The following is a 16,025-nucleotide window of genomic DNA, read 5'->3' on the forward strand; positions in this document are numbered from 1 at the left end:
TCAAAAATTCTGAACGCTTGGTCAAGCACACATTTGCAGAAATGTGCAGCTTACAAAATATGAACTTGGTTGTTTGATTTCACACTTGATGGGTGGGCATTTTGCCACTTGCTGATGATTGAAAATGACATTGCAGTCGCTTAGGGCTCAGGTAATGACCACTCAACTATAAAAAAAAACGTTGCTTTATTTTACAATCTTTCAACAACATACCTAGGTTGCACAAATCACTTCCAAATATGTTATTTTGCATGATGGTATGACAGCATACCTCACCGATTTTGAGCATTGTTATTGTGCGTGATTTGAGACATTAAAAGAAGGTGCACTGCGCGTAACAATACAAATGAGTGTATAACAAGTCACCATGCGCCATCACTTGAACAGTTATCAAAAGATGGAACGGTTAGTAAAGTTTCTATGATGGCTGCAATTTTCTATTCAATACCAACATAAAATTTGACCACGAAGGGACTCGAACCCTCAATCTTCTGATCCGAAGTCAGACGCCTTATCCATTAGGCCACGCGGCCACCCGTTAGTCAAGTGTCGCTTTTTAACTACAAATTCTTACTGCTATGGCGGCTTCGATGCCACTAGTGTTACGTAGTTTGGGTCAGTCGTGTTTTGACTCGGGGCGGGTTCCTTTCGAGTGTTGCAATTCGTTTTTTATAACAACACAGCCAAAGCAATCGGTCCTATTTTGTGGCTATAATACTGTATTTATTAAGATAATAACAGCAGACCCCGAATGGAAAAAAAGCAAGAGAACAAAAAATAACGGGGAAATATAGAAGTTTGATCTCTGCTGCCTGCGTGTTGATCGAGTATTTGCTTTTCCTGCACCACTTGAAGGCAACGTGTAGCAGTTCATACTATCATGGCGCCGGACGAGTTCGAGCACGTCTGCGACATCAAAGTTTAATTGCCGAACCATTTGTAAAGGCTTTTATTCACGGGACCCTGAATATTTATGAGGCCGAGGCGAGGACAAATACGGGTAAGCTGCCCTTTAAGGTTGTTGTTGACCCCCAGCCTTCGTACGGCGAAGACGAAGCACGATAGCAACCTTTTTTTCGGGGGTCGAATAAATTATGACGTATTCACATTCGCACTCGCGACACTCACCGTGGTTCAACAGCGTTCAACTTTTAACAGATACTGCAAATAAACAGTGTTTTTCTCATGTGACGTCACAAACTCCTAAGCGTCATAAACCGCCTGTCGGACAAAGAAACGCAATGAATTGAATGTTCGCCAACACCCGATTTTGTGATCAATCCCGTCCATCGGTTTTAGTAGAAGTCTGTTAAACGATGTAGAGTTCGCTGTCTCTCTCGTTTCCAATGTTAGCTCCACTTAGTGTTTCAAAGTCAGACTCTGTTTTAGTACGCTTTTAGTTTTGTTGAAATGTCCGTGCTTTATGGGGAGGAAAAGTTTTGGTGTAGATGTGTTTCATCAGTAATTTGAGCTCCAAGCCACCGTGTGCTCATTGTTTTGGACATGTATGGTTGCACGGCTCGTAGGAGAAAGGAAGGATGCAAGGCGACTGGCTGATTAATTGAGTCTTCACTGCACGAGGAGGAATGACAAGAATGTAAGAAGCGCAGCTTCTTGGTATGTAACCGAATGCAGGCAAGAGCATGCCTGAAACAAACATAAAAAAGGTAAACTATTTTGGAATCTGCCACTGTCTTGATCAAAGTAAAAGTCTATAAATATCGTTAGAATAATTTTTAAATTCTTTACAAAAACTCATATTTTAGGAAGTGGCAAGGCTCGCAAAAATAAAAGAGAGGTGAAATATTAAGTTTTCTGCTCCGGTGGACGTGCAGAACATTGTTACGTCTTAATCAATGTTTTTACTTTTGGCGAAAAACGCTGTTTGCTCCGTTTTCATTGCTATTTACTAATAATGGCATTCACCTGAAAGGAGAAGGCATTTTGTAATTAGAGTTTGATGAGAATGGATGATCTGAAGACTCGGATAACGCAGTTCTTGGCAACCATTGATAACTCTTTTCTTGTTAATGTTTGGCACAAAATTGAAAACCTTTTAATGCGGGGCTATGGTGGCCATTTCAGAACGAAATTGGCATGATCATGCCGCATCCCACCCCACGTCCGTTGACCATTGGGTTCCGGAATGGATGATCCGAAGACTCGGTTAATCTACAACCATCAATCCCAATTTCTTCATTCGCGTTTGGGAAGAAATGGAATGCTGTTTCAAAATTTGCGCACATCACGGCGGGTCCCGCATCTCCCACATTACCCCTTTCAAGGAATGGGTTTGATACATTCTATGAATATGCAAGCCTGTGGGTGCTGAACGAGTATGCGAGTATGTGAGGAAAGATAAACAAATGGGCGGAATACTGAAATAATGATACCGCAGGAAGTCACCCTAAATGGAGAATAAAAAGTTAGCCCAATGTAAAGGGAGAACTTCTGGTTAGGAACAAAAGCTCAGGTAAGCCCAAGGTAAAAAAGATCTGTGTGGGTGATTTTTGTTGTTGAAAACTTGGACGGCCATGTCCTAGTCTCAGGAAAGCTCTGTGTGTGTTGTGCTACGGTCAACATTTTCCAATTTATTGACACTTGAGCTTGGTTTAAAAAATGATTGTAGTCAGGCTCCCAAAACGGCAGTTGTTTGTGGACGTAATTGTAGAAATGTTCATTTTTATTAACTGGTATTGGTGTGGGTTTATCCCTATTTTCTGGCTCACTCCATCGTTTTGCACACAAAAAGGTCTGTGATTATTTAAAAATCTCCACAATGCAGAACAGAACCCATTTCAGTGGTGTGCCCAGAACGAAGACAGATTTCTCTGTTTGGCCGAGTTGTACAAACATTACCACAGTGCCTTAGTAGCAAGTACGGCAAGCAAAGAGTACTTTTTTCTTCTCTGTCTAGAAATATTACGTGATAGGGGGACAACCTTCAACCAGCCCACATGCCTCTTGTGGTCTCACAAAATCATTTTGAGTCATTGGACCGTTAATGGAACAGTTAGGCTAGGAGCTTATCGATATTGAATAATTTAGCCCACCGGCTTGGTAACCCACTCCTACTTCAACCCATCAAACTTTGTTTCTAAAAGCTATCTGATCCATGATGCCACAAAGTCATGTTAGTGCCGTTTGTCAAACAGCATCTAACACATCGAACACCACAAGTTACTTTTGTTTTGTTTTTTCATAAGGCAGGTATGAGCGTCCCTCGTGAGGACTGGTACTATAAAAAAATGGATGGATTGATAGTGTTTGTAATACAGTACTCCACTTTAAGTGAGTGACCTTGTGCTGGTCTGCTTCAGTAAGTAAAGAGCCGAACATGCGTGTGGCTTTTTATGGCCTGGGCTGGCTCTAGAGGCTCAGGCATTACATTGTTGCACTCAGACGGTGAGCGGGCGACTGCAGCTGTTGCATGAGTGGCCATCCGCCAGTGCGGCATGGAGCTTTGTGCCACCCCCCATCCGACGTCCTTTTTTTGTTTAAGTCACCTTGTCGATGATCATCAGTCTTGCGGGTTATGTCCTCCCTCATACTCATCGTGCGCAGTAAATCAACTCTCCCAAATTTCTCGGTATAAAACTGCTTTGACCTTGAAAGCACCTTTTCAATGGCAAGACACTTAAATGCAAAATGATCTAGGACCGTCTTCCTCAACTGGCGGACCGCGATCCACGACCGGACCGCCGACCTCCTCTGTCCGGACCACCGACCTCCTCTGTCCGGACCTTCTCTCTCCGGGCCCTCAGCAAATTGTATAAAATAATATATTGTAAAGTGATTTTTACGTTATACATTTTATATTTTTGGACTATAATCTGCGCATTACCGCGATCGCTTGTTAAAATTATCCGTTTTATTATTTCCGTGCACGAACAGATGTATTGCAGAGGACGCAGCAGTGCGACTGTGTGTGTATAATGTTGGACGAACTGGAGACGAGCAGGCTGAGCAGGGCATGTCGGCGATAACGATGCGCTGATTGGCTTCTCTGAACTTAAGGTCCATCCATCCATCCATCCATCCATCATCTACCGCTTATCCGGGGCCGGGTCGCGGGGGCAACAGCTTTAGCAGGGAAGCCCAGACTTCCCTCTCCCTAGCTACTTCTTCCAGCTCTCCCCGGGGGATCCCGAGTCGTTCCCAGGCAAGCTGGGTGACATAGTCTCTCCAGCGTGTCCTGGGTCTTCCTCGGGGTCTCCTCCCGGTGGGACATGACCGGAACACCTCACCGGGGAGGCACTCAGGAGGCATCCGAATCAGATGCCCAAGCCACCTCATGTGGCTCCTCTCGATGTGGAGGAGAAGCGGCTCGACTCTGAGCCCCTCCCGGATGACCGACCTTCTCACCTTACCTCTAAGGGAGAGCCCGGACACCCTGCGGAGAAAACTCATTTCGGCCGCTTGTAACCGGGATCTCGTTCTTTCGGTCACGACCCATAGCTCGTGACCATAGATGAGGGTTGGAACGTAGATCGACCGGTAAATTGAGAGCTTCACCCTTTGGCTCAGCTCCTTCTTCACCACGACAGACCGATACAACGTCCGAAAAACTTAAGGTGTGCCCATAAATAAGCGTCAGCATATACGATGCGCTGATTGGCTCCTCTGAACTTAAGGTGTGCCCATACAAAAGCATCACGCATTCAAAATGGATGATTGTGTCAGCAAACACGCATGCGCGATGTCACACTGTGCTCACAGCTTCAACACAGGAGAGCCGCACACAGACAATTAGACAAGACGAATCGCGGGAGGTTTCGATTGTGTGCAGTTTTGCTCCCGTCTACCCGGGGATCTTTGCAGCTCTTAACAGCAGAACACCGCAACATGGTAAATGAACATCCCAATGGCGTCCTCAAATAATATTTGCATGCCTCAGACATTGCATTCACCTTTAGTGGAAGAACAGCACTGCACATTCCTGTGCTCCCTTGTGTCAGTATTTAAAATGGTTCTTAACTCCTCTTCTGATATATCTGGCAGTGATTTCAGAGGGGATGTGAAAAGGGGAATTGTACAAATGAAAATAATATTTTTGTTTTTATTTTTAGTATTTATTTTGGTAAAATGAGTATTTTGTTTTGCTTTCGTTAAATTAAGGGAAAAAAGACAACTACTGTTTAACAAAGTTAAAGTAAAAATGTCTTATTTCCCTAAAAGGGCTATTTCTATTATTAAGCAGGCACAACTTAACAAAATAAAAGAGTTCCTCTGCTTCAACACAATACCTCTCATTATTTGCTGTGTACTGGCAAAGTGAATAATTATTTTCATGCACCCCATTATTGGTTGGTTGTGAGGAGTGTTGATTTGTATAAGTTTGGCTTGACCATACTAAATTGGCATATAACCCTGCTCCCCATGACCGCTGTGCATGGGACCGGACCTTTGTCCATCCATCCATCCATCCATCCATCCATCGAATAAGTAAATAAATAAGTAAAAAGTGGAACTACAGCCCTTTTAGTTGAGGACCACTGATCGAGGATAAAACCGGTCGATGCGCAGTACGGTGTAGCGCTCCATTAAGTCGATTATTCAACAAACAACACTTTGTCTGCATCGGTCTGAATAAATATACTATACACCCACTCAACCCTACATTTATACACGTTACTACTGTGACACCATTTTTGACTGACTGACAACCTCTTATAAACAGGCAAAATTATAAAACAAATGCAGGTATCTAAAGCCAATTGTAGGCATAAATTCAAGAAGAAAATACAGCAATTTTAACTCTTTAATTCCACAAGACGTACGTACTTGTGCGTCTTTTTAAAATTAGGCCTCGTCTACCTAGGACGTACTTGTATGTCTAAGTCTTTCTTTTTTTTTTTGCGTCATAGAGATGAGGAGGGTCTGATGCAATCTGCGAATGAGAATAAACCGTTTGCATTGTGAATGATGTAAAAAAAAGCGACCAGTAGCTGGCAGTGGTGCCTCACGTGCTTCAAATGCATGCTTTTACAAAAAGCTCTTTTTCTCCGTTTTTTGCCCATGAATCGCCATTTCCATAAAACGTAGCCATTTTGTAACGCCGATTGCTGAAGAATGGAAAAAGATAGAGACATATTTTTTCTGCTGAAAGAAGAGAGTCCAAGCATTATTTTGGTAGCCTCCATGTTTATATAGCATTAGAACCAAATATTCTGTGGGCCTTGCAAGATCAGTCAAAATCCAGTAAAACACTGGGATTGAGGGGGTTGCTCCAGTGAAAATGGCTGGGATTGAATGATTGTGTGCCCTGCGATTGGCTGGCAACCGATTCAGGGTGTCCCCCGCCTACTGCCCGGAGACAGCTGGGATAGGCTCCAGCACCCCCCGCGACCCTAGTGAGGATCAAGCGGTTAGGAAGATGAATGAATGAATGAATGAATGAATGATTTAATTCCTGCTAAGTGTTTAGTTAAAATGCAGCAACACCTTCACCCATCGCGCCTTACAACACGACTACAAGGATTGCCTCAAATTCTTGGATGGCCTAAAAACTTTGAGATGTTCAAGGCTGTTCACGCTGCGATGATAGACAGTAAATAATAAAGCAACTAAGCATATCTCAATATGTCCCCAAAGCACTGGAACAAATTTCAACTTGTATCACCTCAGAGATGGTAAGTCACTCTACCTTACTATCTAAAAGTGAAACCAAATCCTGGATGCGGATGATTGTAACATCCATCAAATTTGGTGTCTCGTGTCAGGATTTCTATTCTTGGCTGTCTTCATTTTCAGACGGCTGGTGCCATTGCTTGAAAACGCACTGTAAAACCCTGTCGTGAGCTATTCTCAGGAAGAGAGTAACAAGCATCACTTGGTGTATGAGTGTACAAGCCCAGACGGGGCACATATGATAATTTCAGCAACATGTTCCAACGTTATTTCGATGGTTGGACGTCATTCATACTTGGGAGGACATGAATCGCTGTATGAACTTCTGGTAAACCTACCGTGGTTGCCACGTGTCTCTGTACTTTAGCTCATTTGTATAGGGAACAAATTAAATACAAGGAAGTGGGACTAGGCAATTCCTATTTTCTCCAAGAAACCATGTCCCACACACAGATCAATTCTTAGGTTTTCATAGACGTGTATGTTTTTGCAATGTAGGTTGGGTTGTACAGAGGTGGGAGTTTGCCCTCGTGACGAGCTCCATGTGTTGGCTGTATTGTTGAAGCCCAGAGTGGAATGTGTGCTAAGTCTCTTGGCCAGAGACCAGCGGCTTTATTGTGACCTTAAAGCACACCTCTGTAAATGGATCCAACCTTATTTTAAGAGGAAATGATCTCCAAATGTTAACGATGACTTTGAAGATGTGATTAATGATGCTTCAGCAAGGTGTGTTAAAAAAAAAAAAAAAAAAACATTGATGATCCTTGATTCCAATATCAAAAGTCTGATACTGACTGTCTTACAAGTCAAGCAGTTATTTGGAAGCCGTAAACCTGCACTACCTACTTTTAATAAATTTTAATAAATAGTGAGCCCCAAAAAGTCAAACCTACAACCAGACCGAATTTAATTTGACTCAGCAGTATTAACTATGCAATAATGAGTGTGTAGTCATTAGCATTTGGCTGAGATTCAATATTAATATTGCCTGCGAGATGGTGGATAGCTCCTGAACTATTTAAGCCGCAGACCAACCAAAGACACCCAAATCAAAACAAAGATTGCAACATAAAAACACTAAAATAGTAAGTAACATCCATGTTACAAGGATGGTCCGTGTGTATTCAATGTCATTGCAGCTGTCAGGGCGACTCCATCATTAGTAATATGACCACAAGCTGCATTCGAGTCTAGATATAAGCGGAAGTTGGTGTGAAGTAGGGCCTTGGAGTGCCCCATCACAACAGGCTAGGTGTTCTCCGAAAGGACCCATCCACCCTCCAACCCCCTTTCAGTGGAAATGGACACTGCTGGTGTATTTATAGCCTCAGCACACAAGTGAGCTGCCTGTCTTTCATAAGAAGGAACTAGTCATAGCAGTCCAAGCTGGCGAATGTTCTAGACTGACGTGTTCTCATTCCGAATCCTGCTCCGAAGGTCTCTCAGGAGTATAAAAATTAACTTTTGAGATAATTTTGGATTAGTTGTAGACCGTATTGACAGGTGAGCGACTTGAAATGACCCGAGTGTCATGTTTAACTACAATTTGGGTTATTGTGTGTCCAGCAATCAAATTAATGTGTCCGTGTGCTTTGCTTTTAGATGTAAACGTCTTCCAGAGCGCAACCACTTGAGACGAGATGGAGAACCCCATCCTGCAGACGCAACCGTCCACCCTGCCGTTTTTTGACACGGCCCACGCCTTCAACCTGCTTCGAGGAATCCATGAGCTGCGTGCGGAGCGAAAGTTTTTTGATGTGACTTTATGCGCAGAGGGCCGCGAGTTCCCCTGCCACCGCACGGTGTTGGCCGCCGCCAGCACTTACTTCCGGGCTATGTTCACCGGTACGCTACGGGAGAGCATCATGGACCGGGTGGTTCTACATGAGGTTTCGGCCGAACTTCTGGGACTGCTGGTGGACTTTTGCTACACAGGACGAGTTACTGTCACGCAGGACAATGTGGATCTTCTGCTGAAAACGGCAGATCTGTTTCAGTTCCCGTCTGTCAAAGAGGCCTGCTGCGCTTTCCTAGAACAGCGTCTGGATGTTTCCAACTGCTTGGAAATCCAGGACTTTGCAGAGGCCTATGCTTGCCGAGAGCTGGCGGCCAGCGCACGCCGCTTTGTCCTCAAAAATTTAATGGATCTTGCGAAAGGGAAAGACTTTGAACGCTTACCTTGGAAGCGTCTTCTTGAGTTTGTGTCTGATGATGAGCTGTGCGTAGACAAAGAGGAGACTGTGTATCAGATCGCAGTGCGCTGGGTAAAGGCCGACCTTCAGCGGAGACTTCACTATTGGCCCGAGCTCCTCCAGCAGGTACGACTCCCTTTTGTCAGGAGATTCTTCCTTTTGGCCCATGTGGAGAGCGACCCCCTCGTATACCTTTCGCCCACCTGCCTCCGTATGGTGAACGAGGCCCGTAGCTTCCAGTCCAGCGAGTATGACCGCCACGACAGACCCTGCCGCCGCATGCGTCCACGGCCATCCACTGGACTGGCTGAGATCCTGGTGGTGGTGGGAGGTTGCGACCAGGACTGTGACGAGCTAGTCACAGTGGACTGCTTCAACCCGCAGACGGGCCAATGGCGATACCTGGCGGAGTTCCCGGACCACCTCGGTGGGGGCTACAGCATAGCTGCCCTCGGGAATGATATGTATGTCACAGGTAAGTGTTGGTTCACCGTGTTTGTGTTGACAAAGTGTTTGAAACATTTTTGGCCTATATGTGATTTGTTTGACAGAAAAGGTAGAGCTGGGAAATGAAGCTTCAAATTTGCTTCATGAACCAGTTGTTTTTTGTTTTTTTTTCTCTCGTATAGATGGCACTGTTTAATTGAAGGAGTTTACAAAATGGCACTCACTATACATTCAACCAAATGTTGAACATAGAGTGCCATCTAGAGGAGTCCAAAAATAACTGTAAAAATAGCTTTCGGTGAAAGGTAAATGAAGCTAGATGTTGCAGTTCAAACTAAAGACCGTTATATACACTGTGCATAGTAGAGACTCTTAAAATCAAACACATTGGGATCTGGAATGCTGGTCAACCTCTGATTTGTTCCAATTTTTAACAACCATTCCAATAGGCAATAACTGCTTGGTCAAACGTTTTCCATCATAAAACCTTTTTAAGTACAAGCGCACTCCCCCTGATACATAACAGAATGACTAATGCATTGAGTCTGATTGTGTATGGCATAGAGGTGTCAATTCACACTAAGACTAGATAAAATTAACTTTCCAGTTCTTTATCTTAACTCATTCTTGACTTCTCATTGCTCGAACCATTGACAGTTTTCCAAATTGTACAGAAACAGTAAATGTAAGGTTTTTGATCTCACGGGTCTTTTGAGCACTCGTTTGTCATTGGGGTGGAAAATGAACCAAAGGTTACAAGTGTGAGGTTCAGAAGACACATAAGACAAAAGTCCAGCTTTTTCACGTAAAATTCCATTGACTAAGCTGCAAAATGATTACGTCAGAGTGAAGCACAACATGTAGTACCAGTCACTGCGTTCCCCTCTGAGAGAACAGCTTGCGCAATGCTGATGCAAGACACTTGGCAGCATCAGCTTTCTCCAGCACTCAAAATAACGGCCACACGATAGGAGTCCATCCATCCATCCATTTTCCGAACCGCTTAATCCTCACTAGGGTCACGGGGGATGCGGGAGCCTATCCCAGCCGTCTTCGGGCAGTAGGCGGGGGACACCCTGAATCAGTTGCCAGCCAATCGCAGGGCACACATAGACGAACAATCATCCACACTCACATTCACACCTAGGGACAATTTAGAGCGTCCAATCAGCCTGCCATGCATGTTCTTGGAATGTGGGAGGAAACCGGAGCACCCGGAGAAAACCCACGCAGCTAACCACTGGACTACCGGGCCGCCCCACGATAGGAGTATACAAGTCATTTCATGGCATGTTCATAGCAAATTAGAAACGGATGAGAAATTCATTTTTGACAGCTGTGCATCTTAAGTAACTTGAAACCAACATAGCAACGAGCAGAGGCCGCTTTTGAAACAGGATATCATAAAAAGCAGTGAATGGGAAGAAAACACCGGCATTGTATTAATCTAGAAAACTATGTGGTTCCATAGGCTGGTGAAGTTGCCACGTCTATAACATTTCTACCTAGCGAGTGTTTTCATCTACTGCATTCACCTTGACTCAACTGCTGTCACTTTTTGATGTGCTCAAATCAATGTTACACAGTTTGAGTTGAATGTGAGGACACCTCAGGCCTTTCACTTTTTTTTTTTTGCTTATAGATGTTTTAGGTTACTAAATGTTTTGGTCAATTTTATTCCTGAATATATTTTGCAGTAACTAGGGCCAAACCGATAAAAATCGTAAAACAGCCAGCTTTATGTTGACCATGTATGACAACCACCAAAGAGAAAAACATTGTTACAACATTCATATCGCTATTGCTCCCCCAAAAAAATTAATCGGGCAATTACCGTGATCCATCATCTAAATCTTATTTTGCCAACTATCACATCGACTCGACATCTGCCTCAAAAAATCCAATATTAGTCCGACTGTAGCAATAACATCAGTAAGAATGCTTCTTGTATTGTCTATTAATTAACATACGTAACTAGAAATGATTTGTAAATTTATTGCAACTATCCAATCATTAATAGAGGATGTTTTTTGAATGGCCACATGGTAAGGATTGATTTGGTCAACGTTGAAAGCAAGATTTCCGATTGAATTCAGTCATGCAGGTTGTCCCCAGTGATTGGCGATCCGTTCGGAAGATAGAAAAGAGATGAACGTGGAGCTTCAGAATCACGCGTCATCCACTCTTTTGTCCTCCGGCAGGTGGCTCTGACGGCTCCCGCCTCTATGACGGCGTGTGGCGCTATAAGTCCAGCGTCAACGAATGGACGGAGGTGTCGCCCATGCTGAAAGCGCGCGAGTACCACAGCTCGTGCGTGCTGAAAGGTCAGCTGTACGTGGTGGCGTCAGACAGCACCGAGCGTTACGACCACACGCTGGACTGCTGGGAGGCCTTGCCACCCATGCTGCACTCTATGGACAACTGCTCCACCACCACATGCAACGGACGCCTGTACGCTATCGGCTGTCTCGCCGGGGAAGACACCATGGCCGTCCAGAGCTACGAGCCAGACAGCAAACGGTGGTCCATGGTCAACTGCGGACAGCTGCCGCCGTGGTCTTTCACCCCTAAAACGGTGACCCTCAACGGCCTCATCTTCTTTGTGAGGTGCGGAGAAAAACTCTTCATACTAGTGGTGTCAAAATTAGTGCATTAATAACGAGTTACTGCAAAGAGATGTTTGCCCAATTTATTTTTAAAATGGCGTTTCACACATCCCTTATTTGGAAGACTCCACTTGGGAAAATTGTAATCACTACCCAGCAGAAGCGTCCACGTCACCCTCTCGAAATGAACGCCACTGCACTGCAGCCAATACATTCAATGTTGAAAGAGGAGAAAGCAACAATGGAGGAGCTAGTTGGACTATGAAGCACCACCAACACCTCTTCCCTACTTTGAGAGGGGTACGCATTTGGTAGGCTGCTGGTTAATGGTTAGCACCGTGGTGGGTTGCAAGCGCTCCTAACTCATTCAGTGCCAGCTGTTTTTTCCTCAAATTGGGAGAGCCCGTCCGTCCGTGCCAGCCATTTTTTAACATTTTGACAACAGTTTGAAGGCCTCCAGAAAATTTTGTTTTCTAGCTTTATAAGCATGGAACTTAACAAAGAAAGCTTTAAGCCACTTATTTCATCTAGAAAAATTGCTTATAACTTTTATCAATCTTTAGTAAACAGCTGTTGAACATTGGTAAGGTTCTTGAAAATACACATTTCCAAGAATAGGATGCATTTGAAGCAGAACTTTCACTTTGATGTACTTTTTTTTCTTTACATTTGTGATACCTCAAATATCTCAACAATGCTTTCCTACTAAGCATAAACAACACAAAAACGTCACCTTGATTGCAAAATAACAGTTTATTGCAAGATAAATGCTGCACTGATGCATTACCTACGCATTAAGTTTCCATGAACGTTGAACTGTAAGAGTGTTCGTCAATGATCACGATGGGATTTCGTTAGCTTTTTTTTTTCTGTTGTAGAATTAGCTGCCGGTATTTATCCATGTTTTCAACACCACACTGCTTTCACACGTCACCTTGTGAAGTAGGATGGACATATCACACCCCGCAGCCATTCACACCGTGCGACCAACATCTGATCAAAGCCACTCCTCCCATCTAGTGGTGATTTATCATTCTGAAATCATTCCCAGAGACTCGATTCTGACTGACAAAGTATGCCAAGCCGTTTATTAATATTTTTTAAATTTAAAAAAAAACGGCCAACGTATTTTGGCATTTTGGCATTAATTGAGTTAAAGAGGTCTTTTGAGACCCTTGTGAGAGTCAACAGCCAGGTGTATGCCCGTCTTGTCACTTCGAGTGATTCCAAATAATTTGCTCTTTAGCCACGAGGCATATTTTCTTCAGCACGTTCAGAACATAGCTAGTCTGAATTGTGGTTTCATTTGTGGCTCGCTTGCCAGAAAGCTGCGTCACTGACAATCCGCAAGAAGTATTAAAAAAAAAGGCATCCAACTTTGAACAAAGGTGTCATTAAAACGCTATTTTGCAAGAATGAATATAATAATAATTTGTGGCAACTCTACGCGTTCTAATTTTCAGTTAACAATATGGGCAGAGTCCACGAGCTGCTTTATGTTCTAATGAATTTACTCTTCCTTTGAAATGAAAAAAAGTACTTTTACGAGTGTCACCAATGTCCAGTGTTCAACGCTAATGGCAAACAGTTACCTCAACACAAATCTGAATAGATGTCGTAATAATAGTTGTAATATCTCTATATTTTCAACTTCAAATAAGTAAATGAATTATTAAAGAATGACCATATCAATGAACAAAAAGATATAGCAATATTTGTATGAGGCAAACATACTTGTGCACCTTTATGTTAATTGACAAGATTAACAAAAACTTGTGTTCGTCTCTTGTAGGGATGACTCGGCAGAGGTCGACGTTTACAACCCCCCGAAGAACGAGTGGGATAAGATTTGTCCAATGAACCAGGTTTGTATACTTCTTAATAGGTTGTTGGTATTTCTCTTTGGTCGTTTGTCCCCTGCGTGCGCCACGTTAGGATCCGCACACCAACTGATCAGTGTACCGTGGCAACTTTTCACAGTGGCTGTTCGTCTTTCTCTGCCTAGGTCCATGTCGGAGGCAGCGTGGCGGCACTAGGCGGCAGGCTTTTTGTATCCGGCGGTTACGACAACACGTTTGAGCTGTCGGACGTAGTGGAAGCGTATGACCCGGACACTCGCACATGGAGTGTCGCGGGCCGGCTGCCTCAACCCACCTTCTGGCACGGCAGCGTCAGCATATTCCGACAGTTCATGCCTCTGGTGTCGAACGCCTTTGAGCCGGCCAGCGCGCCGGACGCCAACGCCATCCAACTGCACCGGCATCAGCGTCACCAAGCCATACACAACCTGAATAACAATGTCAACCAGGACGTGAATGCGGCCCACTGACTTTCCAGTGACCCATCCCCACGCTGTCTGCTTACCCTGACTTTACCTCATCACAATGCTGCAACATGAATGTCAACTGACGTTTGGTGACTGAAGGATTTGAAAGGAGATCTGAGCCTCAGGCCTGAAATTGTTACCATCTATGTACAAGCATGAGAAAAACATCACCTGCATGCTGTTCTAGTTATTTGTGAAGAGACCACCTAGAGCTAGGGCTAAACGATTCCTGTGATTATGTCATGAAATGATTCAAGAAATCTAAATTGGATGGTCACTCGAACAGATTGTGAACACTGTTGGTTGGTGTTCTCACTAACATTGTGGCGGAATTGGTGTAAAAGTGGTGACGATTGGCCGACTAAATGAGGGTTTTGCGCTCTTGGTAGTTTGAGAGCACTGCAACACAAATTGAAGTTTGAAGTGATGTAATTGGAAGTGTTTGTGGAAGAGGCAAACAAACATTACCGAATGACAGAAAAGCAACATTATCTATCACTCGTATAATTCTGAGGAAGCCAGCAAGCACATTAAACCAGGTTTAATTTTTGTTTTCTTGAATATGGGGCATGTGACTGCACATCACATTTAAAACAGCACACACAACACAAAAAAAACTTTGCCTCACGTTTAGTCCGTGAGCTCTGTCCCCCCCCCCACCCCCCCAACACACACACGCATTCCAAAACATGTTAGGTTGACAAAAGACTCTTAAGTAGCCTATTGGTTTAACAAATACATTTGGGTCACATCACCTTTTTGTTTTACATGCATGTACATGAAATTTAAATCTTCATGGAGCAGCGGCACCCAAAGAATAGTTTTTAAAAAATGAATTACACTGGGCAACATACAATTTTAAACATATTGCTTTTTGTCCCTATACATTTTTGGTGCTGATTTCTAGCTCATCAGGTTTTTAAGATTTTCATTTTTGGGGGTTTGACCTGCTGCGGTCCATGGATGAACCTGCCAATCTACTGTTTTGGTTGATGTAATTGTGCGCCACTCAAATCTATGTAAACATGCTTGCTGCGCCATTATTAATTATGCACGTTCAGTCCTCGAGTTCAAGGCCATGTAACATTAACAAACGGGATTTTGCACAGCATGCAAGATGGTTATTAAAATTCCGTCATTTTTAATTGGGAGGTAAAATATGTGCTTGTCAGCTATATTTATAAGGTGTGCTACAAGGTTTACGTTCCCAAACTATTAATCGGTTGAGATGAACAATACATGTTACGAATGACACAGTGGTTGAATGTGGCTGGAACCCTTGCAAGTGATTCACAACATATAATGTGTGTTGAACAAGGTGGGGGCCTTTCAAAATTTATCCATGGAAAATGTACTCTGTTAATGTATGCATTGGAGATGGGCATGACAATCACATTCTCACTGTGTGGTATTGATTGATTGCGCAAATGAGGCAAAATTGAGTGCAGTACTTGGTCACAACCAGCAGAGGAGCTGTAGATTCGGTCTCGAGTTAACCTCATGTCAGCGAATGGAGTCTCGCTGCACCTTTGATAGCGGTCTCAACTGGAAGTGCAACAGGATCTCAACAAGCCGTAGCATGGAACTTTTCCTGACATTTCCCTGCCCATTTGCCTTAGTTTACTTTATTGTAAATGTATCACTCCTTATGATGTTTACGGTGTTCTTAGCTGGAAGTGAATGCAGATTTAAGACTCATGTTGGTTTGTCTTTTGCTCATCGTTCATTTGTGTTCAACCCTTTTTTTTCAACTTAGAAAACAAACGCATGAAGTTTTATATTTAAATATATTTAAGTGCAGTGTGATGCATTCACCTTGAATGT

At 43.6% G+C, this 16,025-nt stretch overlaps 1 protein-coding gene and 1 non-coding gene across 5 annotated transcripts; one reads left to right on the forward strand and one right to left on the reverse strand.

The window, feature by feature from the left end:
* Positions 1–460: 460 nt before the first annotated feature.
* trnar-ucg (transfer RNA arginine (anticodon UCG)) lies at positions 461–533 on the reverse strand. The gene has a single exon. It is a non-coding gene; the product is annotated as a tRNA-Arg (tRNA).
* Positions 534–628: 95 nt separating this feature from the next.
* On the forward strand, positions 629–15,189 carry klhl21 (kelch-like family member 21). 4 transcript variants are annotated; one of them, XM_052059461.1, is made up of 6 exons: positions 629–1,000; positions 1,527–1,667; positions 8,233–9,297; positions 11,471–11,876; positions 13,668–13,740; positions 13,881–15,189. In XM_052059461.1, the coding sequence occupies exons 3-6, from the start codon at positions 8,271–8,273 to the stop codon at positions 14,202–14,204; spliced, it is 1,830 nt and encodes a 609-aa protein (XP_051915421.1). In that variant the 5' UTR covers positions 629–1,000; positions 1,527–1,667; positions 8,233–8,270; the 3' UTR covers positions 14,205–15,189. The 4 variants fall into 4 exon arrangements, with proteins under 4 accessions (XP_051915421.1, XP_051915420.1, XP_051915418.1 ...); XM_052059460.1 differs by having other exon boundaries at positions 1,527–1,617; XM_052059458.1 differs by lacking the exon at positions 1,527–1,667.
* The last annotated feature ends 836 nt before the right edge of the window (positions 15,190–16,025 follow it).

This window comes from Hippocampus zosterae, chromosome 2 (genome assembly GCF_025434085.1).
Source record: "Hippocampus zosterae strain Florida chromosome 2, ASM2543408v3, whole genome shotgun sequence".
NCBI classification, from domain to species: Eukaryota; Metazoa; Chordata; class Actinopteri; order Syngnathiformes; family Syngnathidae; genus Hippocampus; species Hippocampus zosterae.